This window comes from Peromyscus eremicus, chromosome 9 (genome assembly GCF_949786415.1).
Source record: "Peromyscus eremicus chromosome 9, PerEre_H2_v1, whole genome shotgun sequence".
NCBI lineage: Eukaryota > Metazoa > Chordata > Mammalia > Rodentia > Cricetidae > Peromyscus > Peromyscus eremicus.
The window spans coordinates 60850410-60875149 of record NC_081425.1 but is presented as its reverse complement, the minus strand read 5'-3'; the positions used below and the strand labels follow the sequence as shown (position 1 = coordinate 60875149).

Here is a 24740-nt window from a genome sequence, read left to right as displayed (position 1 = left end):
CCGGAAAAACTTCACATCTGGTCCATGCATGAATCAGTCTGAATTAGAGCTCCTCTGAATGCCCCTTCTGCCAGCAAGATTCCTAGAAACAATACAACACAACCATGGGTGAGACTTCCCCTTTGCTCTGTCCTCTCTAGGACCCCCCTTTGTGTCAGGACTGGGACTCTCCTGCTGAGTCACTCTGCTGCTTGTAGGAGACCCTGGTGAACATCCTGATGGTTCTTTTAGGATATCTTTACTTCAGTCTCTGTGATCTTTTTCTTAAATTCCATGGAGGCAAGGCAAGTCTCGATTTGCTTTTCAAGTTCATGATTATTTCATAGTGACTGATTTGGATCTGCATATGATGAATCTCAGGCTCACAAACGTATAAGTAGCACAAGTAAAGCAGAATGTCTCTATGGCAGGAATTTCTCTTAAGCCCTCCCCCCCCCCCCAAGAGCTCTGACTGCTCTGAATCAAGTCTGTTTAAGCTGTTTGCACCGATGTGTAACAGGCTTTCTTTTGGGACACCACCAGCTCTCAAATCATGACACAGAGACTTATTATTAGTCATGAATGCTTGGCCATAGCTTAGGCTCATTTCTTGCTAGTTCTTACAACTTATTTTAACCTGTTTCTCTTCATCTATGTTTGCCTTGGGGCTTTTTACCTTTCTTTCCTTCTGTATATCCTACTCTGTGTCTTGCTGGCTGGTGGCTGATTGGCTGACTGGCCCCAGATGTCTCCCTTTCTTTCTCCCTTGTTCTCTTTTCTCTCGCCCAGCCTAGATGCCTCCTCCTCCTTATTCTCTCTGCCTGCCATCCCTGCCCATCCCTCTACTGCCTAGCTATTGGCCATTCAGCTTTTTATTAGACCAATCAGGTGCCTTAGGCAGGCAAGGTGAAACAGCAACACATCTTTATATAATTAAACAAATGTAACACATCTTTACTTAGTTAAACAAATATTCTACAACATCAATGATAGTCAATTGTTCTGAGTAAAGATTTTTAATTATAAATTTTTTTTCCTATGGAATAAATTGCTGAGGTTACTGAACTCAGAGCTGAAGCATTTAAGAATAAAATCTTCATAGCATATATTCTGTAAAGTAAGGCTTACTGCCCAGTAGCACATTGTTAGATAGGGCATACCATGAATATGTTAGATAAGACATACCATGAATATGTTAGTTAGGACATACCATGAATGTGTTACATAGGACATGCCATGAATGTGTTGCATAGGACATACCATGAATGTGTTACATAGGATGTACCATGAATGTGTTAGCTAGAACATATCATGAATGTGTTACATAGGACATATACCATGAATATGTTACATAGGACATTGCATGAATGTGTTACATAGGACATACCATAAATGTGTTAGATAGGACTTATACCATGAATGTGTTACATAGGACATAGCATGAATGTGTTACATAGGACATACCATGAATGTGTTATATCATATATACCATGAATATGTTAGATAGGACATACCATGAATTGCTGTGCTTAACCATTACTTATTTTTCACAAATCATGTGACACACAGCCTTCTTACCACTCTGGAGCATATTTCTTTGACATACAGTGGAAATAAAAACTCGGATTCCCCTTCCAGGCGAAGTCCATCTTGTGTAACATGCAAATGACCCATTCCTATCTGTTAAAGAAAAAGAGACATGAAATTTCCCATTGCTTTATTTTTTGCTTCTCTTGGATTAACTAAAATTACACATGAATCTCCATATATTCCTTTCATTTTTCTGTATTTCTCTTAAATGTCTACCTGAAACTTTAGGTATTTATATTAAATATTCATTTTAAAAAAACATTTTGAAAGTACAAAGGTCTGTTTGGGAGATGCATATAAGATTTAACAAATCATTTTATAATAAACATCTAAGACCCCATGTCCATATAAAAGAAAATAAAATCTTGTTATTACTGATTTTCTTTTATTTTAAAGACATTGATTGATGGATGGATGGATTGCATATAGGCACATATGTCCCACAGTGTCTGTGTAGAGGTTAGAGGACAATTTTCAGGAATTGGTTCTCTCCCTTGGCCTTGTGAGTCCCAGGAATCCAACACAACTTGCCAGACTTAGTAGCAAGTCCCTTTGCCTACTGAGCACCCCCCTGTGTGGGGAGCAGAGGAACCTGCCAAGTTGCTCCAGGGACCTTCTAAACACAGCAACACAAGGCCAGTTGGAGAACTCCTTACAACAGTGGTTCTCAACCTTCCTAACGCTGCAACCTTTTAGTACAGTCCCTCATGTTGTGGGAACCACCAACCATAAAGTTATTTCTTTGCTACTTCATAACTATAATTTCACCACTGTTATGAACCATAATGTAAATATCTGATATGCAGGATGTCTGATATGTTACCCTGTAAAGGGGTCAATCAACCCCCAAAGGGGTTGAAACCCACAGGTTGAGAACTGCTGCCTTACAGGAATCCCTACAACAGGAGTAAAAGTCCTTACAACAAGAGCCAAACCCACCTAGAATAGTCCTTCCCATGAACTCAAAATCATCTGATTTGAAGCCCTAATTACACCTGCAGACTCCTTCATGGTATATTTTTAAGGTAACTGAAGGAATGCTGCTCCATCACCTTCACCATCTCCTATTGGATGGAGGAAACCATAGACCAACCTACACTCAAGGGCGGGGCTACAGGGGCTGTAACCCAGTGGGTGGACATCATGGAGACATCTTAGAACTCTGCCAAGTAGGTTATTAAGAAGGAAATAAAGGCATTTAAAAGAAAACATTTGTAACAATATAAAGGTATTTAGTGGCTTTATGATAATCATCTAATTGATTCTATAAAACAGTGCAGATAAAGTTAGGATTCAGTGTTGCATTTGTACAGTAATAAAGCAACAAGTGTTTTATGTGATTGGGAATCTGGGTCCACAAAAATAAGAGGCTAACACTTACTTAAAATCCATGAGCAAAGTACATTGGGCATAAAATCATCTATCTTATACCAGGAGGGACCACAGAAGCTTTCGTTGTATCAGGTACACTAGAAAGGAAGAAAGTTGTGCTGGTTTGAATGACACACCCCAACAGGCTCAGGAAGTTCATGCTTGGTCCCCAGTAGGTGGCGTTGTTTGGGGGAGGTTTAGGAGGTGTAGCTTTGCTGAAAGGAGTGTGTCACCATGGCTGGGGCTTTGAGAGTGTATAGCCTTGCCTCACTTACTTCCTCTCTCTGTCTTGTGTTTGCCATTGAAGATGTGAGCTTTCATCTTTCTGTTCTGGCAACCATGGTTGCCTGCTGCCATGCTTCCCTACCATGATGGTAAAGTCTTTTTTTTTTTTTTTTTTTTTTGGTTTTTCGAGACAGGGTTTCTCTGTGCAGCTTTGCGCCTTTTCCTGGAACTCACTTGGTAGCCCAGGCTGGCCTCGAACTCACAGAGATCCACCTGGCTCTGCCTCCCGAGTGCTGGGATTAAAGGCGTGCGCCACCACCGCCCGGCGATGGTAAAGTCTTAGCTACGTGGAACTGTAGCTAAGTTGGGATGGGGAGCAGTTTTGCCTATTCTGGGTCTCAAGCTCAGGAAGATGAGCTAAGTCTTGAAGGAAATGATATAGAGCTCCTTTGCAATTTCAGCTGCTTTGACTCAGCAAATAATATCATTAAAGTCCATCAGGGAACTTATGATGGCATCCATGTTGGGGTATAGGATCTGAGTTATCCAGGGGTGGGAAAGGATCCAGCTTTAGATCAGTTGGTGATATTGTAACACTGAGATAGAAGATTTCAATTTAAAGGAGATTTTGAGAGTTGTGAGTGGAATTTTAGAAAAAAACACAGAGATGATTGGGGGGTGGGGGTGCTGGGCATTCACTTCAAGTTTCATGCATGCTGGATAAGTGCTCTTCACTGAGCTGGACTCCCATGCCAAACACAGACATTCTTGGCTTTTTGAGACAGTCTTATGTAGTCAGTGGTGTCCCTGAACTCACTATACACCCAAGGATTACTTTGAGTTCCAGATCCTCCTGCCTCTGCCCCCTGAGTTCTGGGATTAAGCATGTGTACCACCATGCCTGGCTCAAATGTAGTATCTAGATGCCCGCCCAGGATCACCATGCATTCACTAACAGCCAAAGGTCAACTGTATATCTACATCCTTTTCTGTGTTTTTTAATTCTCTCCAAGTGATAGCATCTCAGATTAAAATAAAAATCATTAAGTTGTTACCTATTTCCATTCCCTAGCTCCCAATGAAGAATCACTAACTACTTAAAAACAAACACTTATCTAAGGAAATGCCCACAGAGGCCTCTAAAAACTCTGCACTCTGCTGCCCAATGATAGATTCTTAATTGCACAGTCCTTTGTAGCAGATCTTCAGCTGCTGCACACTAACAATAATTAGCTTCAAATCCATGTAAGAATGAGTCCACCTGGAGTTCTCAGCCTCTTAGAAAGGGTAATGTCAACTATAACAACAATAAATAACAACAAACACAACTAGCCAACAGAGTATTTTATAGAAATATAAACTTAATCACACTTACCATTGTAAATTCTGTTTTGATTACTTGTACCCCTTTCCCAAATAAAATTGCTCCCCAGATTTAATTTTCAAGGTTAATATAGCTAACAGTATCCTTAATCTTATTTTGCGGTAGTTATATCCATTTGTAAGATGAATTGCTAAACTGCTGTGGGATAATGCTTTTGTACACTGGTTTAATAAAATGCTGATTGGCCAGTAGCCAGGCAGGAAGTATAGGCAGGGCAAGCAGATGAGGAGAATGCTGGGAAGAGGAAGGGCTGAGAGAGGAGTCTCCAGCTAGACACAGAGGAAGCAAAATGACAAGGCAGAACTGAGAAAAGGTACCAAGCCACATGGCTAAACATAAATAAGAATTATTGGTTAATTTAAGTGTAAGAGCTAGTCAGTATTAAGCCTGAGCTAATGACCGAGCAGTTATAATTAATATAAGATTCTCAATGATTATTTTATAAGCAGGCCATGGGACTGCCAAGGCCTGGCAGGACTTCTTATGACTACATTAAACGGTATTATGAATAATAAAAAAAAACCTGGAGCCAGATATTGGGGTGAAAACTGAGAGATCAGAGAGTAAGCCAGCTACAGCTTACCTCTAGGAAATCCTCAGCCAAAAAAAGAGCCACTTCCTGTATACTCATGTCTATATCCTTTCTGTACCCTGCCATCTCACTTCCTCCCTCCACTCAGCTACATCACTTCCTCTTTCAATCTAGCTCTATCACTTCCCATCTGTTTGTACAAACCTCCAGACCTCTGTGGTTAACTAGTGCTGGGAATTAAAGGCATGAGTCACCATGCCTGGCTCTGTTCCCAATGTGGCCTTGAACTCACAGAGATCCAGATGAATCTCTGCCCCTAAATGCTAGGATTAAGGGCATGTGCTACCATTGCCTGACTTCTATGTTTAATATAGTGGCTGGCTTTTTCTTCTGATCCTCAGATACGTGCACAAACAAAATATCACCTCATCCATTAAATGCTGTAAAATAATCATGTGTGAGAAAATATTGATAACTATAAAATTCTAAAGGCTTTTGCTATAAGAAAATACTGTCTTGCCCTGGTGTGTGTGTGTGTGTGTGTGTGTGTGTGTGTGTGTGTGTGTATGTGTAGTGAGGGGATGGGTATGAGGGCTGAACTCAGGACTGCCTGCATGCTTGGCCAGCACAGTACCACTGAGCTGCTACCCTACACACACACTGATTTATTTTTTAACTCCCATTTTCCTAATTGATTTATTTTTTGTATTAACTACCTTGTTATATTCCAGAATCTCAATGCTCGACATCAGTTGTTATAATTTCCCAAGTATTTACAGCCAACAGTAATCGTGTGCATTGATCTTATATGAAGTTTTAATTCTAAGAATTGAACATGTTAGATGCTGTGATTTGGGTCCTTCATAATCGAAGCTAGGCAGAAACTGGCTCGGCCTTACTAGATTCCATTCACTTCTCACTGCTACTGTGCCTATCTCTCCTAGACTTTTGTCTTTTTCAACTTCCATTGCTCTTTATTATCCTGTTTTCAATTTATGACCTCATTCTGGTTAGTTTCTTATCACCTTGACACAAGCTAGAGTTGTCTGAGAGGAGGAAGCCTCAACTGAGAATCTACCTCCACAAGATTGGGCTGTAGGCAAGCCTGTGGGGCATTTTCTTAATCAGTGATTGATATGGGAGGTCCTGCCCATTGTGGGTGGTGCCAGCCTGGATGGTATAAGAAGGCAGGCTGAGCAAGCCATGGGGAGCAATCCAGTTGGCAACACTCCTCCGTGGCCTCTGCCTCAGCTCCTGCCTCTTAGTTCCTGCCTTGAATTCCTGCCCTGACTTCCCTCAGTGATGGAGTGTGACCTGTGAGTTTTAAGATGAATCAAAACCTTTCTTCCCCAAGTTGCTTTTTGTCATGGTGTCATGGTATTTTATCACAGCAATAAAGCTTAACTGATTTCCCTTTAATTTTGTCTTGGTACTATGGATTTTTTTTAGTAGTCTCACTCTGTAGTTCTGGGTTGTCTTGAATTCTTGACCCTCCAGGCTTGTAGCCCTGGGATTATTGACCTGTGCCCCCCTTCCTCAAAAGATCTCTAGCGCGCGTCTTTGCTGGGGATCAATCAGGGCTTTGAACACATCAGGTAATGCTTTACCTTTGAGTTATGGCCCAGCCATCCCTTCATTGCTGTTCATTAACTTTCTCTCTTTTTCCTCTGATGGAGTCTTAAATCACAGTGAGGTAAAGACAGTGAGTTGATAATTGAATAATTAACAAGTCACTACTATACTGATCAAAGCAAAAAGAATCACTTCACTAATTTGGAATTTGTGTTTTTCCCTGTATTCTAACTAACAGCTATGTGGGTGATATACTATACTGAGTTTAGGTGGGGAATTCTACACTAGAGGTTACTGTGGTGGATTTAGGTGGAGAATTCTACACTGGTTGGTATATGATCAAGTTTCTACAGTTCTCTGCAAATGGTGAATGCACTATCATTTATCATTTCATAACCAAAGCTTGTACAAGTCACAATACTTTTTTGGCACACATGAATTCAAGAAGGGATATTAAAGCCCAAACTTTTGGTGTCTACTCATTCCTGGTACCAACAGGCAAGGGGTCCCCAGACCCCAAATTTCCACCCTTCCCTTGCTCCTAGCACTGCTAGGTAAGTGGTGTCTAGACCCTGAACACCAGCTTAACCTGCTGCCTCCTCAGCTCCTGATACTCACAGGCAGGGGTTCTCCAGACCTTCAGCCACAGCCTAAACTTCTGCCACCTTCCAGCTCCTAGTCTCTGGTGTAGACAAGAAGCCCCCTGTCCTAGGACCCTGGCTTATACTTTTGTAGTTCTCCTAGCTCCAGATTCTGACAGGCAAGCAATCACCAGACTGTTATCACCTCTTTCTCCACACGCACTTCTACCCAACCAACTCCAGATGTGTAAGTCCCAGCACAGAGAACTATGAAAATGCAAGACAATGCATCTCCTTCAAAAATAACTAATCCCACAATAATAGAGCCAATGAAAATGACGCGGAAGAACTTCCAGACAAAGAATTCAAGAGGATGGTCATGAATATACTCCTAGAGAACAAAACCAGGAGATGAGTAAAATTAGGAAGTTAAGATAAGAAATAGAATTTAATAAAGAGAATTCCTGGGCAGGGGTAGGGGGAGTACCTACCCAAATGATTCTGGGAATGAACCAATCACCCTAATAAGGAAGGGGCATTGGCTTATGTATAGATAAAATAATAATAATAAAAAGAAATTTCCATTCGTTTGAGTAAATTTCCATTTACTTGGGTAAACTACCACATGACTGCTGGGTCTGGGTCATGTGGTAGTTAGGTTTGTAACTCGTAATGGCCTGTCAAACGCTTGCCAGAGTGCCTGTACCAGTTTACACACCCACCAACCATGTTTCAGGGTTCCAATTTCTCCATATTCTTGCCCAAAGAAAGTTCTTTTTAAAAAAAATCTGGACAAAAGTGTTCTTTGTTTTGTATTAGGACAATAGTCACTCTGATAGGTGTGAAGTACTCTCTTACTGTGGTTTTAATTGGTGTTTTTCTGACAATTAGTGATTGAGAAACTTTTCATATACTACTAGCCATTTGTAGCTTCTTTGGAGAATTATCTGTCAGGGCCTGTGCCCATTCTCAAAATTGGTTTGTTAATACTTCTGCTATCAAGTTGCCAGAATTATTCATATATTTTAGAATTTATCTTTATCTTTATCGTATGTATGGATGTAAATATTTTCTCCAGTCTGTGGGTTGTCTTGCTACTTGGTTGACTTTCTCTTTACTATGCAAAAGCTTTTAAATTGATACAGTCCTATTTGTCTATTATTGATTTTTTTTTAATGTTTTCAGGATCATACACAAGGAATCATTGCTAAAGCAGTCATCAGTCTTTCCTATTAATTCCCCTGACACACCGAGGAGTTGGACAGTTACAAGCCTTAGTCTGAAGTCTTTAATGTGTGTGTGATGCCTTCTGCATGTGTGGTGTAAAGCATGGGTTCTTTTTCATTCTTGGGAATGTGAATACTCGGGTTTCCCTGCATTACCTCCACCTTCTAGTGACGGGACACCAGGTGCTCGCCAACATTCCAGGCCCCATGTGTGTTAAATTATTTAACCGTGAATGTGATCTATGATTTCCTTCCTATCTGTTTGTATCTTTTAAATTTTCTTTCATCGATGCTTTACAATTGCAGTGAACAAGTTTTTACCTCCTTGGTTTTTCACTGGTTATTTTATTCTTTCTGATGCCACTGAAAATAAGGTTGTTTTCTGATTTCTTTTTCAGGTAGGTTGTCATTTATTAACAAGAATAGAACTTAGGATGTGGGGGTGTTGTCTGTGCACTCATGTTAGTTTTAGTAACACTCAGAGTGGCAAAGATGTAGAAACAAACTATACATCCAGGAGACACAAAAGGACACATGTGGTGTGACCATCACATATGAATGAGATCTCTGTACAGTCACACTCAAGAGATTCAGCACTGCAATTGTCCTTACAGGGGCTGAGGACTTGGAAATGGACTGATTAATAAATCTCCATAAAATTTCAGGTTGGCAACATGAATAAAGCCTACAGAGGTGCTGAATCTATTGTTAATGATACTCTATTTTACACCTACAAATTTCATGAATAGATCTGATATTTCTTACCACAACCAAATGAAATTTAAAAGCAGAAATACTATATGTTAAGTTTTTTGAAACAGAAAAAATTAAAGCATGAATTAGAAAACAATTTGTAGTCTCAAAGCTATGATGTTTTCAAAGCAAAGCCTCAAGCTTACACCCATACAAGCTGTGTGGTGAATGTTACTCCACTGCAGGTACAAAGGCCAGGAGATACTCAACACCTCTGGGTTAGGGCCCAGCACCTTTTGTGGATTAGGGCTTTGTATTTCTTGCCTTTTGAGCCCACAAATGTGAATGGTAGGATATCTCATTCTGTTAAGATCAGCACTAGAGAGCCTGCACACACACAGTAAGATCAGCACTAGAGAGCCTGCACACACTGTCAGTAAGATCAGCACTAGAGAGCCTGCACACACACACACTGTCAGTAACAAATTCCTGAAGGAGGAAAACCATCTCATACATCAACTGTGGCCGAGAGTGTAGGCTGTGCCTTGCATGAGGGGGACCTGAAGTCACTGCTGTCTTCTTTGTCTGAGATTGCGTTGTCTTAGAAATCTGTACAAATGAGTTCTATAAACTGCATGACTGTGACGTGATATTGTGCATCTGGTGTAGGCTTTGCTGTGTACGATAGCATTTAAAGCAACCTTCAGTGCTCTGTGGCTAGCTGAAGTTAGACTGTGGCTACAACTCTTCCTATAAGTTGCCTTGGTCAGGGTGTCTTATCACAGCAACAGAAAAGTAACTAATATATGTCCAATGTCCTATCTTCATGAAGAAATGCTGGGCATTGGTACCAGTACCATCATACTGCTATACAAATATTATCATTATAAATTCTGACCCATAAATTATATTCTATATTGCCTAATGTTAAACACACTCATATTTGTAACCTCTACTTACATATTATTTATAGTAATAATTTATAGTATATTTATAGTAAATACACTTATAGTATTCTATACTAAATTATTCAATAATGTTTTTCAAGCTATAATTTTAATTTTATGAGTATTATACCAGAATATGTGGAAATACAAATGTTTATTATATGACAAGAGTAATGGTATTTGGAACCATGGCAGGACAGAAATAAGGACACAGAAAATGCAGGGTTCGTTGAGTGCATTTCACACTGAACCTCAGTCTATAGCTATCATTCTTAGAAAGAGCCTGGGCACACATCATACCCTCAGCTGCCTGGGAAAAACATAATGACTAAACTGTGAAGTTCCTGGCAGTAGTATTTTTATCTCATTGGATCTCTCTTGCCAAATTAATGTATTCTACATTAATTTTTAGAACCCCATCCCCAAATGCACAAAACAAGGACTTCTTGGGACATAGCTTAATAGTAGAACACTTGCCCAACAAGCAAAGGCCCTATAGTTCAACTCCCAGCACCATAAAATAAAGTGTACATAAAATAGCAAGGCAAATAACATCATGCAATTGTTTTTTAACACATGCAAATGTTCAGAATAGAATAAATTGTTTAAGACTAATGGTATTTTATTTACTAACTCTGTTGTGAATATTGAAGTGTTTTCCCACATATCAGATCAGAGTGTTTAAAACATGCAAATGTTGCATTGCTCTGGCTTGGGCGTGGTTTAAGTGTGTCCCTCCAAGAAAGTGGTTCTCAACCTGTGGATTGCAACCCCATGGGGGTTGAACAACCCTTTCACAGGGGTCACCTAAGACCATCAGAAATATCAGATATTTACAGTAAGATTCATAACAGTAGCAAAATTAGTTATGAAGTAACAAAAAAAGTTTTATGGATGGGGATCGCCACAACATAAGGAACTATATTAAAGGGTCACAGGATTAAGAAAGTTGAGAACCACTGCTCCAAGGGCTTCTGTGTTGGCAGCTTGACAATTGGGGTGGCAGCTTTTGGACTTTTAAGGGTGGGTCCACATGGAAGGCCCTTGGGTCAATGGCAACCTGTACCTGCAATATTTGTCTGGAGGCCCTGGTTAGCTCTCATAGGAGAGAGGTGATAGAAGCCCCAGCTGGGTCCCACTTGGTCTGGCTGGCTTTTGCCCTGCTGCTGTGATTCTTCCCAACACATGCATTCTTGCATTCCCACCAGGCACCTTGAGGTCCCCATCAGAGCTGAACCTGAGTCCTTAACCCTCCAAACGTGTGAGCCAAACAAACCACTTTTTTATATTGAGTCAGTCAGCTCCCAATGGGCCATCTCTATAAAGTCCCTCCCCAAAAGGCTTGGGGACCTTCAGGGAACGGGTGGCAGGAAGAACGTAAGAGCTGGAGGGTGGGGAGGAGAGCCATGAAAGTTCTCTGGGGCATGATGTGGTGGGTGCACTCAGGACCTCCCAGCAGCTGTGGTTACCTGCCCAAGACCAAGCCAGTCCAAATTCTGGCATGGATGGGTAGATGAACTCTGGGCCACAGCCCTTACTGGGGAGCAATGGCAGTGGATAACTGCAGAGGGAGAGAGAATCACTCTTCTTAGGATGTGGCCACTGGTAGCTAGATTTCCCATGCTCCGGTGGATGGCCCCACACCCTGGCACATGCGTGCAGCACTCATTGGAATTAGTTATAAAAAGAATGACATAAAATTGGGAGTTGGATCTGTTAAGAGAGATATGGGGAGAATTGGAGGGGGAAATGGGGGTAAACACTATTGTATTTTAATGTATACACGCATAAAATTACCAAGAATAAAGGAAACAAATAAACTAAAAAACTAAATGAAAAACAAAAATTCTCTTCTTTAAAAGGAAATATATACCCGCCTCAGATATTTCATTCCAGTAATTTAATTAGATGAGAGCAAGTGTACAAATGCTAAACATATAGGATTGACAACATTAGGAAACTGATTTATATAGTCCTATAGACATATTCTACAAGTGACCATTAAGATATCTTGACACAATCAACCACAAATTCAAGATTAGAATTTTCCTGCCCTACAGAGATAATGATTAATGAAAAATAAAATGCAATAAGGACCAAAAAATCAACACCCTGTAATTTACAATGAGTCAGAGAATGACGCCATTATCTCCTGAAAATCCTGATGAAGACAGGAAACCTCTATCCATGCACTATTAAGACAGTAATCCAGCACATCAGGAGCATGCTCAGGAAAAGGCAATACTCACTGGAGAAAACCACATCACTTTCAGAATCCAGATCGTGAGAGCGAGATTCACAACCAGGGTGGCGAGCAGGAGAAGAACGAAGAGGTAGAGACAGCGTTTCCTCCAGCCATAAATCCCGATCTTGTAGACATGCTGGTTCTCGGGCCGCTCGATGTGGGTGCCCTCCGTGACTGTGGTGTACTGTTCTCGTACCATCTTCTCGGGGAGTTCAGGAGGCAGAGAGACAGGAGAGGGGACGGAGGGAGGAGGGAGAACTTAGTTGTCAGTGCTGACTTATGAGTCTAGAAAACACATTTACCCCAGGCCTAAATTTCTAGAAGTAATAATTTTAAAAAAGAGATCAGAAGCTGGGTATGACATGCACCACTGTAAGCCCAGAGCTCCAGGGGGAGAGTTCAAAGGAATTCTTGGTTTCACAGTGAGCTCAAGGCCAACTGCATAAAGCCCTATCTCAAAAGAAGAACGAGAGAGAGAGAGAGAGAGAGAGAGAGAGAGAGAGAGAGAGAGAGAGAGAGAGAGAGAGATGCTATTACTTTGAAACATGTCATACTGTTTCAACCACAGGAAGATATTTAACTTGTCACTTAAAATAATTTGGATGTGACCAATTCACTTAAAATCTAATGGCCATATTTTCAGATTTTAATCAATATTGCATACACATACCTCTACACACACACACACACACACACACACACACACACACACACACATAATAAAAAGAAAATGAAGTGTTGGGGAACTCAAACCGTCCAGTATTTTAAGTGTGGACAGACTACCCATGACTATGATGTACAAGGCTGGAGAAGCAGCTTTAGGTGGCGGAAGCCACGGCCTACAGCCTCCTGAGGGATGTGACTGGGTTCCATTGCCATCCTGATAAGCAGCCAGGCCTAAGGGGTGTGTCTTCTCTCCAGCCAGGTGACTGGCCCTGGTGTCATTAAAGTCTGTGTCTTCTATTCTCTCTAGAACTCCTTTGGCCTTGCTCAGGCAAAGTCACTGGTGGTTTCCTCTCTGCTAAACAAAATACAGCCTGGTGGCCTAGGATCATCATCACCTCCTTCCTGATGTTTTCCTACTTGGCTTCTGGAAACTCACTTGGCTTTCTTCTCACGGCAACTGATACTCTGTGCTCTCTTCTTGTCCACTTTACCCAGACTTCTTATTGAGGCCCAGACCTTGGACTCCACTTTCAGAAGCGTTTTTACTAATGTGCATGCATGTATAAGGGAAGGGATCCCATACACACACATGCTTATACATACATGCATACATGCATACATGCACACACTACACACACACACACACACACACACACACACACACACACACACACTTTCATTCCTAGCCTGGGCTTACTTTGAACCCAGGATCCCAATAGCCACAGGCACCTCACTTTACATAACTCCTTTTCAGCAGCATTCTCTCGTGCCCTGAGTTCCAGCCCAACAGGTTGTAGGTGTGAATGTGTGTGTGTGCCCCAAGTGTGATTCCTGCCCGGCAGCTGCTGTCCCCTGCACAGTTCTCCCAGGTAACTTCCTGGCACCTCTCATCTCCTGGCTGTCCCTGCTCCATCACCCAGCTGAGATGGCACTATGCTCCTTCCTGCTTAAGTTTGCCCCATATCACTCAGCCCTACAGGCGACACTGTGGACTTTATCCAGGTGTTTTTCTGTATTTGCTTCAGTCACCACATATGAGCCCCAAGAAGGTCGGGTCCTCAACTGTTTGGCCACTTTCTTGTGTCCCGGCAGCTGAACAGCATCTGCCATAGAGGATGAGCTCAGTAAATACTTGCTGAATAAGCTGAATACATTATGTGATCAAGCGCCCAGAGCATTTTGTTTCAATTGAAACTGGATATAGAACAATGAAACATGAGGGGTCTGAATTTTCTCATTTGCGTGTGCAGAGGTGGTGAGGAGGCTCCATGGGTTCACTGCACTCACAGGCACTTCTCCCTGGAAAGGGGAACCTGGGCACGAGCTGTCCCGGGCTTATGGTCACCCTCACCTTTGCAACTGTCTCTCTCACATGAGTGAGGAGCTAGGCCCACTTCCTGAGTCCAGCCCATGTGCTGTCAGGAGCTTGGGGCCGCTTCCTGATTTCTCCCTCGTTTGAGCTGAATTTACCTGAACCATTTCCATTTGCTGTTGAGCACACCTGCTGTTAAATTTATACCAGTATTACTTATTTACTTTAAAAAAAAACCAAACAAACAAGATCTCACTCTGTGGCCCAGGCTGGCCTAGAACTCACTCTGGCCTGGGTTGGTCTCAAATTCATGGCAGTCCTTTGACTTCTGTCTCCTGAGTGCTGGGAGTACAGGCATGAGCCACTGCGCCTCATTCTCGTGTTTGATGAGTGCCTCTCTAATGTTTCTGCCTAAACTGTTACCTGCTGATGTCAGCTGCGTTGTGTTAACAAGGCCTTTCTCCGATAAGCGTGAGTTGATGACCAGGTAGCATACAATATAGTCTTCCTAAAGAGCTGATTTTGTTGTTGGTACTGACACCAAATGCCTGTGGAAAGGGACCCCGGAAGTTCAGCTAGTGTCTTTCAGATATTTATTCTAATCAGCACTGGGCAGGACAGCCGTTCCCTAGTGCTTCAAGGTCATGCAAAGTGGAGTTCATATTGACAAGAGATTGTACTGACCTGAAAACACAGAGCATTCTGTGATCTAGTTATAACCTTGTACAACAACAATGGACAGAGTGAATACTCTGGAACTTCAGACTTGTACTCAATGATTTGGAGTAATTCTGCACTTTAATTTATATATATTGAAAAAATAATCATTTTATAAACTAGTTTTAAATAATTTATGTTAGCATTGAAAATTATACTCTAGAGAAACCCTGTCTCGAAAAACCAAAAAAAAAAAAAAAAAAATTATACTCCCTGTTAACCATCCTTCTAAATATATTGGTATTATGCCTAATTATTATTGACTTTAAATGCATGGCTCAAATGTAAATATCAGTATTTTTATAGCTCATTCATTACATATAAGTCATTAGTGTTTTTACAAAAACATCAGATTTGCCATATTTTTAATTCATAGCTCTCTGTTATTTAAGCAAAATAAACTTACAGATGAGTATTCTATCTAACACATTCTTTGATTCTTTTTTTTTAAGAAATTATTTTATTTTGTATGTATGAGTGTCTTGCCCGCATGCATGTCTGTGCACCATACACTCAGTGTCCATGGAGATCAGAGGTTGCTGGATCCTCTGGAACTGGAGTTACAGATGCTCGTGAGTCACTATGTGGATGCTGGGAATTGAACCCAGATCTCTAGAAGAGCACCAAATGCTCTTAAGCACTGAGACATCACTCTGGTCCCACCTTTGATTCCTGTTATACCGGCAAATGGTTGAATGAATTGTCTATTCTGTCTTACTAAGTAAAGGATGGTCAATGACATTCTGTATTTCAAGCAGCCCTTGCTTACATATCTGCTCTAGACAAGACACTTCCAGGAGTTAGGTACACCAAGATGACTAACATACGAATCATGCTCAAAAGGAGTTAATAGCATATCACTTTAAAAGGGAGCCAGGTGTGGGGGTGCATCCTATTACACAGAACCTCAGACAGCAGGGACTTGAGTTCAAGGTCAGCCTCAGCTATGTGGCCAGACTTTCGAACAAACAAAAACAGCAAACAAACAAACACCAAGATTTCATAAGGGGGGTGGGTATGTTAAAAAGTCTAGTCAGTCTTGAAAACCTACAAATTCAGTTCTGTCTGAGAACTCAAAGGGTGAGTTACGTAGTTTACAATTTCAGAGTGTACTGAGTCCCACACATCTGACAGGGTATACATAGCTGTGCAGTGATAAGGGTTTTTTTTTGTTTTGTTTTGTTTTGTTTTGTTTTAATGAACTTGAAACAAACTAGGGTCATCTGGGAAGAAGTACTCTCAATTGAGAAAATGCCTCATCAGATTGTCCTATAGGCAAGTCTATGGGGAATTTTCTTGCCTAATGATTGATGTGGGAGAGGGTTTAGCTTACTGTGGATGGGCCACCTCTGGGAAGAAATAGGCTGGACCTGAGCCTGGGGGTGAGCCAGTAACCAACACTCCTCTGTGTTTTCCTTCTTGTCTCCAGGTTCCTGCCTTGAGTTCCTGCCCTGACTTCCCTCAGTAATGGACTGTGATTAGGACCTCTAAGCCAAATAAACACTTTTCGTGTTGTATCACAGCAATAAAAAAATGTCTTACTACTTTTTCTGTTGCTGTGAGAACACACCATGACTGAGGCCACTTAAAGGAGAAAGAGTCCATTTGGGGTTTACAGTTTCAGAGGATTAGAGTCCATGATGGCTGGGAGCATGGCAGTAGGCATGCAGCCATGCACTGAGGAAGGAACTGAGAGCTTACATCTTGAGCATCTTGAGACACAAGCACTGGGCAGAGAGAGAGACTGGGAATGGCATAGGCTTTTGACACCTCAAAGCCCACCCACAGTGACACACCTCTTCCAACCAGCCACACCTCCTAATCCTTCCTAAACAGTTCACCAACCATTGGCAAGCATTCAATTATATGAGCCTGTGGGGCCATTCTCATTCAGACCACCACGAAAGCAAACTAGGACAAGCTGGAAATAAAATGTGTATATTGGAAGGTAGAGCTCAGAAAAAGCCACAGAAGCAGAGCATGATAGCTCGGGCAGGTCTGGGCAAGAGAATGGTGAGTTTGAAGTTAGTCTGAGCTTGTCTAAAAATATCACTTCTCTCTGACCTCTACTGCTCCATCCACACAGGACTGAAATGTGAATATGTACTCCAAGTGTGACTTCTGCCAGCCTCTCTACATGGATTTACATGACTGAGTTATAAATATGCACGTGCATCTACATATATGTAGTAGTCCTTCTCATAGTAAAACGAGTAATATGACTCCATTTCCATCATTGTCCCAAATTCATGACCACATTTCAATGATCAAATAGTTTTAGGGATAGTTCTGCTTTATTTTTGCCCAAGTCACTCTATCTGATTTACCTCAATACAGAGAAGCTGCTGGGTCATAATTCTGGACTCTCTCCAAGTGGTCCGATTATCAGAATAGCACATAGATAGCCCTATTATACATGCATGCAAGTGACAAAGGGCACCATGTATGCGTGCTCACAAACACATCCACATTAAAAGGTCATAAAATTGTTCTTGCTCTTTTATAGTGGGATCGGCTTTTAAAATGGCAGTTTTTTTAAAAAAGGTCCTCGAGAAGTATACCAAGTCACCGGAACACAGCACTCAGACCCTGACAAACCCAAACGGACGTCTTTTTAGAAGGGACAGAGGGAAGAGCAAAGGCCCAGCTGACTGCCTTACCATTTTAGCTTACAATGCTGTGGTCTGGCTTTGTTCACTTCAGCCACAGGCTCATTTCAGAACACAGTGTCGTGTTTCCAACAGTAAGCAACTCCATTCTCTACTTCCCTCGGTGTTTTGTCCTGGTTTTTAGTCAGCGCACTCAGAAACCTGACGCTTTTACTGTGTAAGCACATAGTGCTTGACCGTGGGAGTCCTCAGCAACAGGAGGCTGAACTGTCACAAATGACACACAAACGTTTCCATTCGGCACAGCCACCGGGTAAGAACAGTACTTAAGTCACCTCAACGTGCATGTGTTAAAGGGCCGTGATGAAAACCATGTCACTCGGCCTCCTTAGCCTTAAACACGACCTGGTGTTACTCACTGCCAACCTGACTTCCATTCTCAGCATGCGAAGCATCGGCCCCTGAGTTACTGCACATACGTCACGTGGGGACAGGAAAGTTGTAAGTGGCTGCAACAGTGGTAACAAAATGCTACGGGCAACTGCTGAGGGCTTGGACACAGCACTTCTGCATCAGGCCATAGTGGACGCCGACTACTGGGTGCCTCCCTCTGTGATAGTGAATGCCTACTGTTCTGTTTTTTTCTGAGTCATTGTAGAGGATGCCTAATTTTCCTGTATCACATGACAGTGGGCACCTTCTGTTTTCTTTGTGTTTTTGTGAGTACTTACTAGTTATTGGGTTAATACTATACGAAGTATATCTGGAAACAGGAATCCGAGTGTGGTGGTTTGTGGGGGACCCACTCCCACTTTTTTTGTCAGAGTACTCTTGAAGAGTGAGGGATAAGAGATTTAGATAGAAATATAGAGGAGAGAGGGACAGAAACACAGGACAGCCTCCGGAGGGCCTGGGTCCTTATCCACCTTCTGTCTCTTCTAAAGGGCTTTTTAAAGGAATGCCAAGGGGTGGAACAAAAGACCTCCCCCTAGCCAAGTGCAGACCCTTCCAAACATCTGGTAACCACGCATGTGATCAATCCATCCTCTTATGCATATCCATACCCCTGCTGGGTAAAGCAAGCTCAGATCTCACCAGGAAACCTCTGTGGGCTCCCACAGTGGTTGAAAGATCTGACACTTTCACTGTTCTTTCTGTGAATGCAAGGTAGACGCCTATGGTTTTCTTCTGTGTGAGATCATAGAAAGCACCTGCATAGAAAGCACCTTTCTTCTTAGCATGTTACAGGGGATTCCCAACGTTTTTTCTGCATCGTATTGCAGTCAGTGCCTACTGTATTCTGTGAATGTCTGCTTCTGTATGTGATGTTTGGGTACCTACTGTTCCCTTGTCTGCACGAGGAAGACTACTTCAGCTTCTTGTGGTTGTGACTACTTCAGCTTCTTGTGGTTGTGATCCCGCGCTCAGCTGTGTGAGCCCGTTTCCAATATCAAGGTTGTGTAACACAGGGTGATATTATCAGTCAATGTGCTAATCAAAAGTCTTTCCAATGCCAGTTTACTAAAGTGATTAAATAAGAGATCTTACTTATTAATATGCTTTCTATATTACATTCATACTAAAATATTTTAAATAGTGATCACATAAAAATGATTTTCACCATCAATTCCTCCTAATATATACTTAATAATTAGTTTAGTTTTTTTCTTTCTTTTTTTCATCTATGCTGCATGCACACCAGTCACCCTAAAGTCCAGCTGACTTAGGTGTTTTGAGGGAGATTGAGAGAAGTCTGAAATGCTCTATGAAGCCACCAATTACTGCCTTGTCCTTGCACAGCTTGGGTCCCAAAACCCTGACTCAGGACAATGAGGGAATGAAGAAATGACAGACACATGAACACAAGAAAGCTGGTATTGGGTGGGCTAGGCTCTCTGATGGAGAAGCTCAGTGTGTTTATTATCTATAGTGGCACAGGGGGTGGGGTTATTGCATACAGATAGACAGTGAGGCAGGGTTATTATGCACAGATAAACAAGAAGTTGTTATACACAGCTGAAAAGGGAGTCCCTCTGTAGGAACAGCTAGGGCAGGCAGAGAAAGAAGTGGACGTCTTCTTCACACAGTATCAACATCCACCCAGCGGCCATTAGGGCAAGGCTTTGCAATTCCCCGGAGCCTCACCCTGGAAAGGCCTTGCCATTTCCCATGGGTCTAAGGCATTAGGGTCCTTGACATGGCTGGCCCTTATCAAACAATACATATTCACTCAGGACTTTACTTACTCCTTGCAAAATACAAAATACTCCTGTACAGACTTCCCTAGAAAATTCCTTACATGACAACATGACAAAATTAAAAAGTGTTTATAGGGGAAGAAATAGCAAAGGATGGGACAGGTTTTACAGTTGTCATAAGAAGGCTGTAGAACTGAAGTTAAGGCAATTTCATTAGCTTCACTTTGTCAAATAACCTCAGTTTCCCTGACAGCCAGCTGAGGCAAACACAGCTTCTTTTTTCCAATCTTAACTACTTATGATAACTACTTCTCAGACCACACCTTATGCACACACACACAGACACACACACACACACACACACACACACACACACACACACACACACCAGAATGCCTACAAAGTGTTTAAAAGGCTACTGCAGAGTCAAGGCTCTTCCAAGAGGACTGGGAGGCAGAACTGGGAGCTGATAGGTTCAGGGAAGAAGGCTCCCCAGCGGTCAGGTAACTAGCTCTCCCAGAGGTCTGCTGGAGACGCTGATGTATCTGGCAAGAGTTGAACCCAGACTCAAGAGTTGAACGATAGGGCTTTGTCATGGGGCCAGACAAGGCTAGAGCTACATAGATACTGATCTAAGAGGGGAGGTAGAAAGAAGGCGTGGCCTGAAGGAATGCGGAAGTGGCAGACTTAGTCTCAGAGCTCTGTCTGTTTTCTCTAGGAAGCCACAGGGAAGTTGGGCATGGATGGCAAGCAGCAAGGGGTCTTGGTTGGCCAGAGGGAAGGGAGGGGCTGAAACAGAACACCTACCACACAGTACTGAATGGAGTTGGCACCACTGTAGTCTACAGTCCGTGTGTGTTAGTTTTCATATTGCATTTAATAGCAGTTAATTGCATTTAGCTTAATAACTGGAAGATCATTGTCCCATCTATCTATCTATCTATCTATCTATCTATCTATCTATCTATCTATCTATCATCATCATCTAACTACTTGTGAACCCAGGACTTCACCCATGCTAGGCAAGCACTAGATCACGGAACTATACCTTGAGCCCCAGGAAGTGTATTTTTATAGGACAAGATGGAAGGGTGTTATTTTTGATATTTAACTGTCATCTTTGTCAAGGTCACTTGGGAACCTGGCAGTCTTCAGAATGGCAGACCTAACCATCTGAGACACTACTGTCTCTTTGGCTTTAAAAGAAAATCTCAAGCCATTCTAGAACTCACAAAATTAACTCCTCTTGAACCACTAGTTTTGAAACTCCCAAAGTGGACCTCCTTGTATCTAGATATTTCCAAGAAAAGAGGCAAAAAGCAAACAGGGCAGGTCTTTGTAGCTCCTGTGAACCCAGACTCACCCATCCTGGGGCTAATCTTTCAACCAGCCCAGTTGTTCTTCCCTGGCTTCCTTCATTCCTTTAAAAGTAACTCACATTTTCCAATCGCCACGTAGTAACTTAGTAACACAAGAAACAAGCCTAATCTGAGCAGTCAAAAGCACGTTCCTCTTTATAGTTACCCCACAGGATGGCTTTTGTTTGGTCATAACACTTTCTTTTTTTCCCAATCTAGTGAGGGAAGCAGTCCGGGAACAGTTCCCGAGCTGGCTTGACAGTTCGCTCTTGTGTTATTCATTCTCAAAGCACCTTGACTTTGTCTCCATTTTCACCTATTAGTGTCTCTAAGAAAACCACCCAGAAAGTCTGGATCGTCAGACTCAGTCTACCAGAAAGGCTTGGGTGGAGTTGAAGATGACTTTAAAGAGTATACCTGCTCTGTTTAACTGTCAGAGTCCACATCCCGTGACACAGTCACATCGTTATGACAAGTGTATAATGTCAGCCACACAGCCAGGCTGACTGCATAGCACACAAACTCCTGGGACGGCTGACTCAGGTGACGTGAGAGGGGACTGGACTGTGTTAATAATTAAAATACAACTGAGAGAATTTATTCAGCATTATTTTAGATTATTAACCATTATGCCACTGGGGGAGAAAAAAAGGAAGGAACCTTGTACCTGTTTGATTTATAAGCTACACATTAATCATATAAAATCCAAGCTGTTTGCTTACCTTAGCGACTCAGAAACCACACCGATGAACTGATTCCAGACCTGAGGCTGAGCTCTGCAGGGGTGGAAAGATTTAAACTCCCATTTGTGTAGGACGAGGCGGACACTGACTTCACTGGCTCTGCCCCAAGAAAAGGCTCCCTCAGCTCAAGTTTCTGCCCCTCCTGCAGCAACAGGCGAATCTAATTTTACCCCATGACTTCAATCGCTCAGACTCTCCTAAAACTGGGAACCAATTCCAGCCCATACCCTCGGGTGTGCCAAACCCAAGCCAGGGCCACACAGAATCCCAACCGTTTCTGCAAAGCCAGCACCCTGACATGTGAACCCTGCTCCACTTTTGGAAAAGAATCTTTCTCTTGCAGGAGAAAGAGTAAGCAGGCCTCTTTGGTGAACTCTGATGCCAAGCCTCACCCCAATCACATCGCAGTAGCTCACAGCCTCAGACTTTGGGCTTCCCTGCTTTAAGGGTTCCCTTTCTTACCCAGAGACGAGGAAACTATCCAATAACAAACAGTCTGTCTTTGAAAAACACTTTCTTTAAGTCTAACTGTAAGTGAAAAAAACTTTATTATTTGAGAAAGAAATTTACATCGTGGTTACCATAAGAAACAGAAGGTAAATCAACTTTACATATATTAAAATGATGATAGCTATTTTCAAGGAAGGTAATACATCCATTTAACAAATTATGTGAATGTAACCATCTGATGCTAAATGTCTTTATTTAAAAAATATTTAGATCACTTAATTTATCAGTCATAAATATATCAACCTTTTGAATCATCTTAATCTTATATTTTGCATTATTTGTATACTGCCTAGCAACATGAAGTAAAGCAGACTAAATGACATACTTTGAGATTTATGTCTTAGCAGCAAACCTTGCGTAGATGGAGCAGGGCCACAGGACGCACAGGGTTAAACTTACTTTCCCCTTGGGAGACAGAGGCTCCCTCTCTCTTTATTTGCATTGTGTCTTTGTAACTCTGAAACTTGATGCTTCTCCACAGGAACAGCTGCAGGCCTTAAATTAAACCAGGACAGTTTCAAATCATCTTATATTTATAGGGCACTTAGAACTCTTTCATGGATCCTCTACACACAATTTTGTCTGCTGTGACAATTCAAATGAAAACCAGAGCACAACAATCAATTCTTAATAAAAATACTTCACCTATTTGCTAAGGACGCCACCTTCACCTTCATGCACACACTGATGGAAAAATAGAAGTCTGAAAGTCCTAACTCTATGTTCTGATTTAAATGGGACACAGTCAAAGTTTTCAACATGGCCTTTTTCATTGGTAGGTCAATTGGATTTGTAACCAGGCACTTGTCATTGGGGATGGTTTTTTTTTTTTTTATGTCAGTCAAGCATTATGCATGTTTTCCACTCACACTTAGGTAATTTCATGTTATCATTGTCTACATCCAATACTCCAGGTAAGAAGGACTCAAAGATGTGTCTGATTTTATAGGTCAGTTGAAATTATTGAATAAGATTTTTATGTTTCTAATGTAGGTCTAGCTTAAGTCTGAAACTCACACATGATATGTTTTCAATGGAATTATAGCATTTTAAAAGATGTACAGAAGAGACCATAAAGTAACTCTACTCTAAAACCAAGTAATGTGTTCAAGGTTCCATGGCTAATAAGACACTAGTAGAAAGGACCAGAAAGCCGGCTTGGCTTCCATACCTGTTCAGTACACCCATGGCATCTATGTATGGCCATACACTTCTGTGGTCTAGCCTGGTGTCATCTCATTTTCTTTTTCTAGCACTATACTGCAGTGCTTAGAGGGCTACAGCCTTTGTCCTGGTCCCTGTCTTTCAAGTTTTCTCAGTGTGGATAGCCCTAGTGGAATCAGAGGTTTGGGTAGTGATGTCATAGGGTGAATTTAGATTCAAACACTCACCACATCCTAAAAAAAATCAAGGCACAAATTGATCAATGAAAATGGGTCTGTGTCATAAGCATGCTATGTCAGAAACAGGCAAATATGTCTGTGTCCTTCCATAGTATCAGAATTTATTGACTAATAATAAATTAGATAAGGTAGTTTCATTGGCTTCAATTTGCCAAATCTCTATTTCCTTGACAGCCTGCTGAGGCAAACATAGCTTCTTTTTTCCTGTCTTAACTATTAATGTTAATTCTTGGACCACACCTTATGTACCACACAGTAAACACACACACACACACACACACACACACACACACACAGAGAGAGAGAGAGAGAGAGAGAGACACAGACAGAGAGAGAGAGACAGAGAGAGAGAGACAGAGAGAGAGAGAGAGAGAGAGAGAGAGAGAGAGAGAGAGAGAGAGAGAGAGAGAGAGAATGACCACAAAGTATTAAAAAGGCCACTGCAGAGTCAAGGATCTTCTGAGAGGACTGGGAGGCAGAACTGGGAGCTGATAGGGACAGGGAAGAAGGCTCCCCAGCGGTCAGGTAACTAGCTCTCCCATCTTCTGGAGATACTGAGGCAACTGGTAAGAGTTGAACCCAGACTCAAGAGTTGATCACAGCAAGCAGAAGTAAAATGTGTGTGTGTGTGTGTGTGTGTGTGTGTGTGTGTGTGTGTGTGTGTGTGTGCTGAAGAGGCAGTGGACAGGTCTAGATCCAGATGAACATATGGAGTGACAGATAAATGGCAATCCAAGTAGCCTGTGTCAACAGATCAACGGCAGGCACTCAGCTGAGCTCAAGTCCCCCAACAGTGAGAAGTTCTCTGCCTGTTGGTCTTTTGATGCACACACCATGTGGTTAGATGACAAGTCATTGGGGCCATCACCATCACAGTGT

At 42.0% G+C, this 24740-nt stretch overlaps 1 protein-coding gene across 1 annotated transcript in view; it reads right to left on the bottom strand.

Annotated features, from left to right (window-relative positions):
* The window catches only part of Sgcg (sarcoglycan gamma), a 43159-nt gene extending 20968 nt beyond the window's left edge, over window positions 1–22191 (bottom strand). Inside the window, exons 1-3 of the mRNA XM_059274382.1 lie at window positions 21928–22191; window positions 12350–12544; window positions 1558–1659 (exon numbers count right to left, since the gene is read on the bottom strand). Of these exons, the coding sequence (XP_059130365.1) occupies window positions 1558–1659; window positions 12350–12544 (297 nt within the window). The 5' untranslated portion in view covers window positions 21928–22191. The remainder of the gene's footprint in view (window positions 1–1557; window positions 1660–12349; window positions 12545–21927) is intronic.
* Window positions 22192–24740: the final 2549 nt, after the last annotated feature.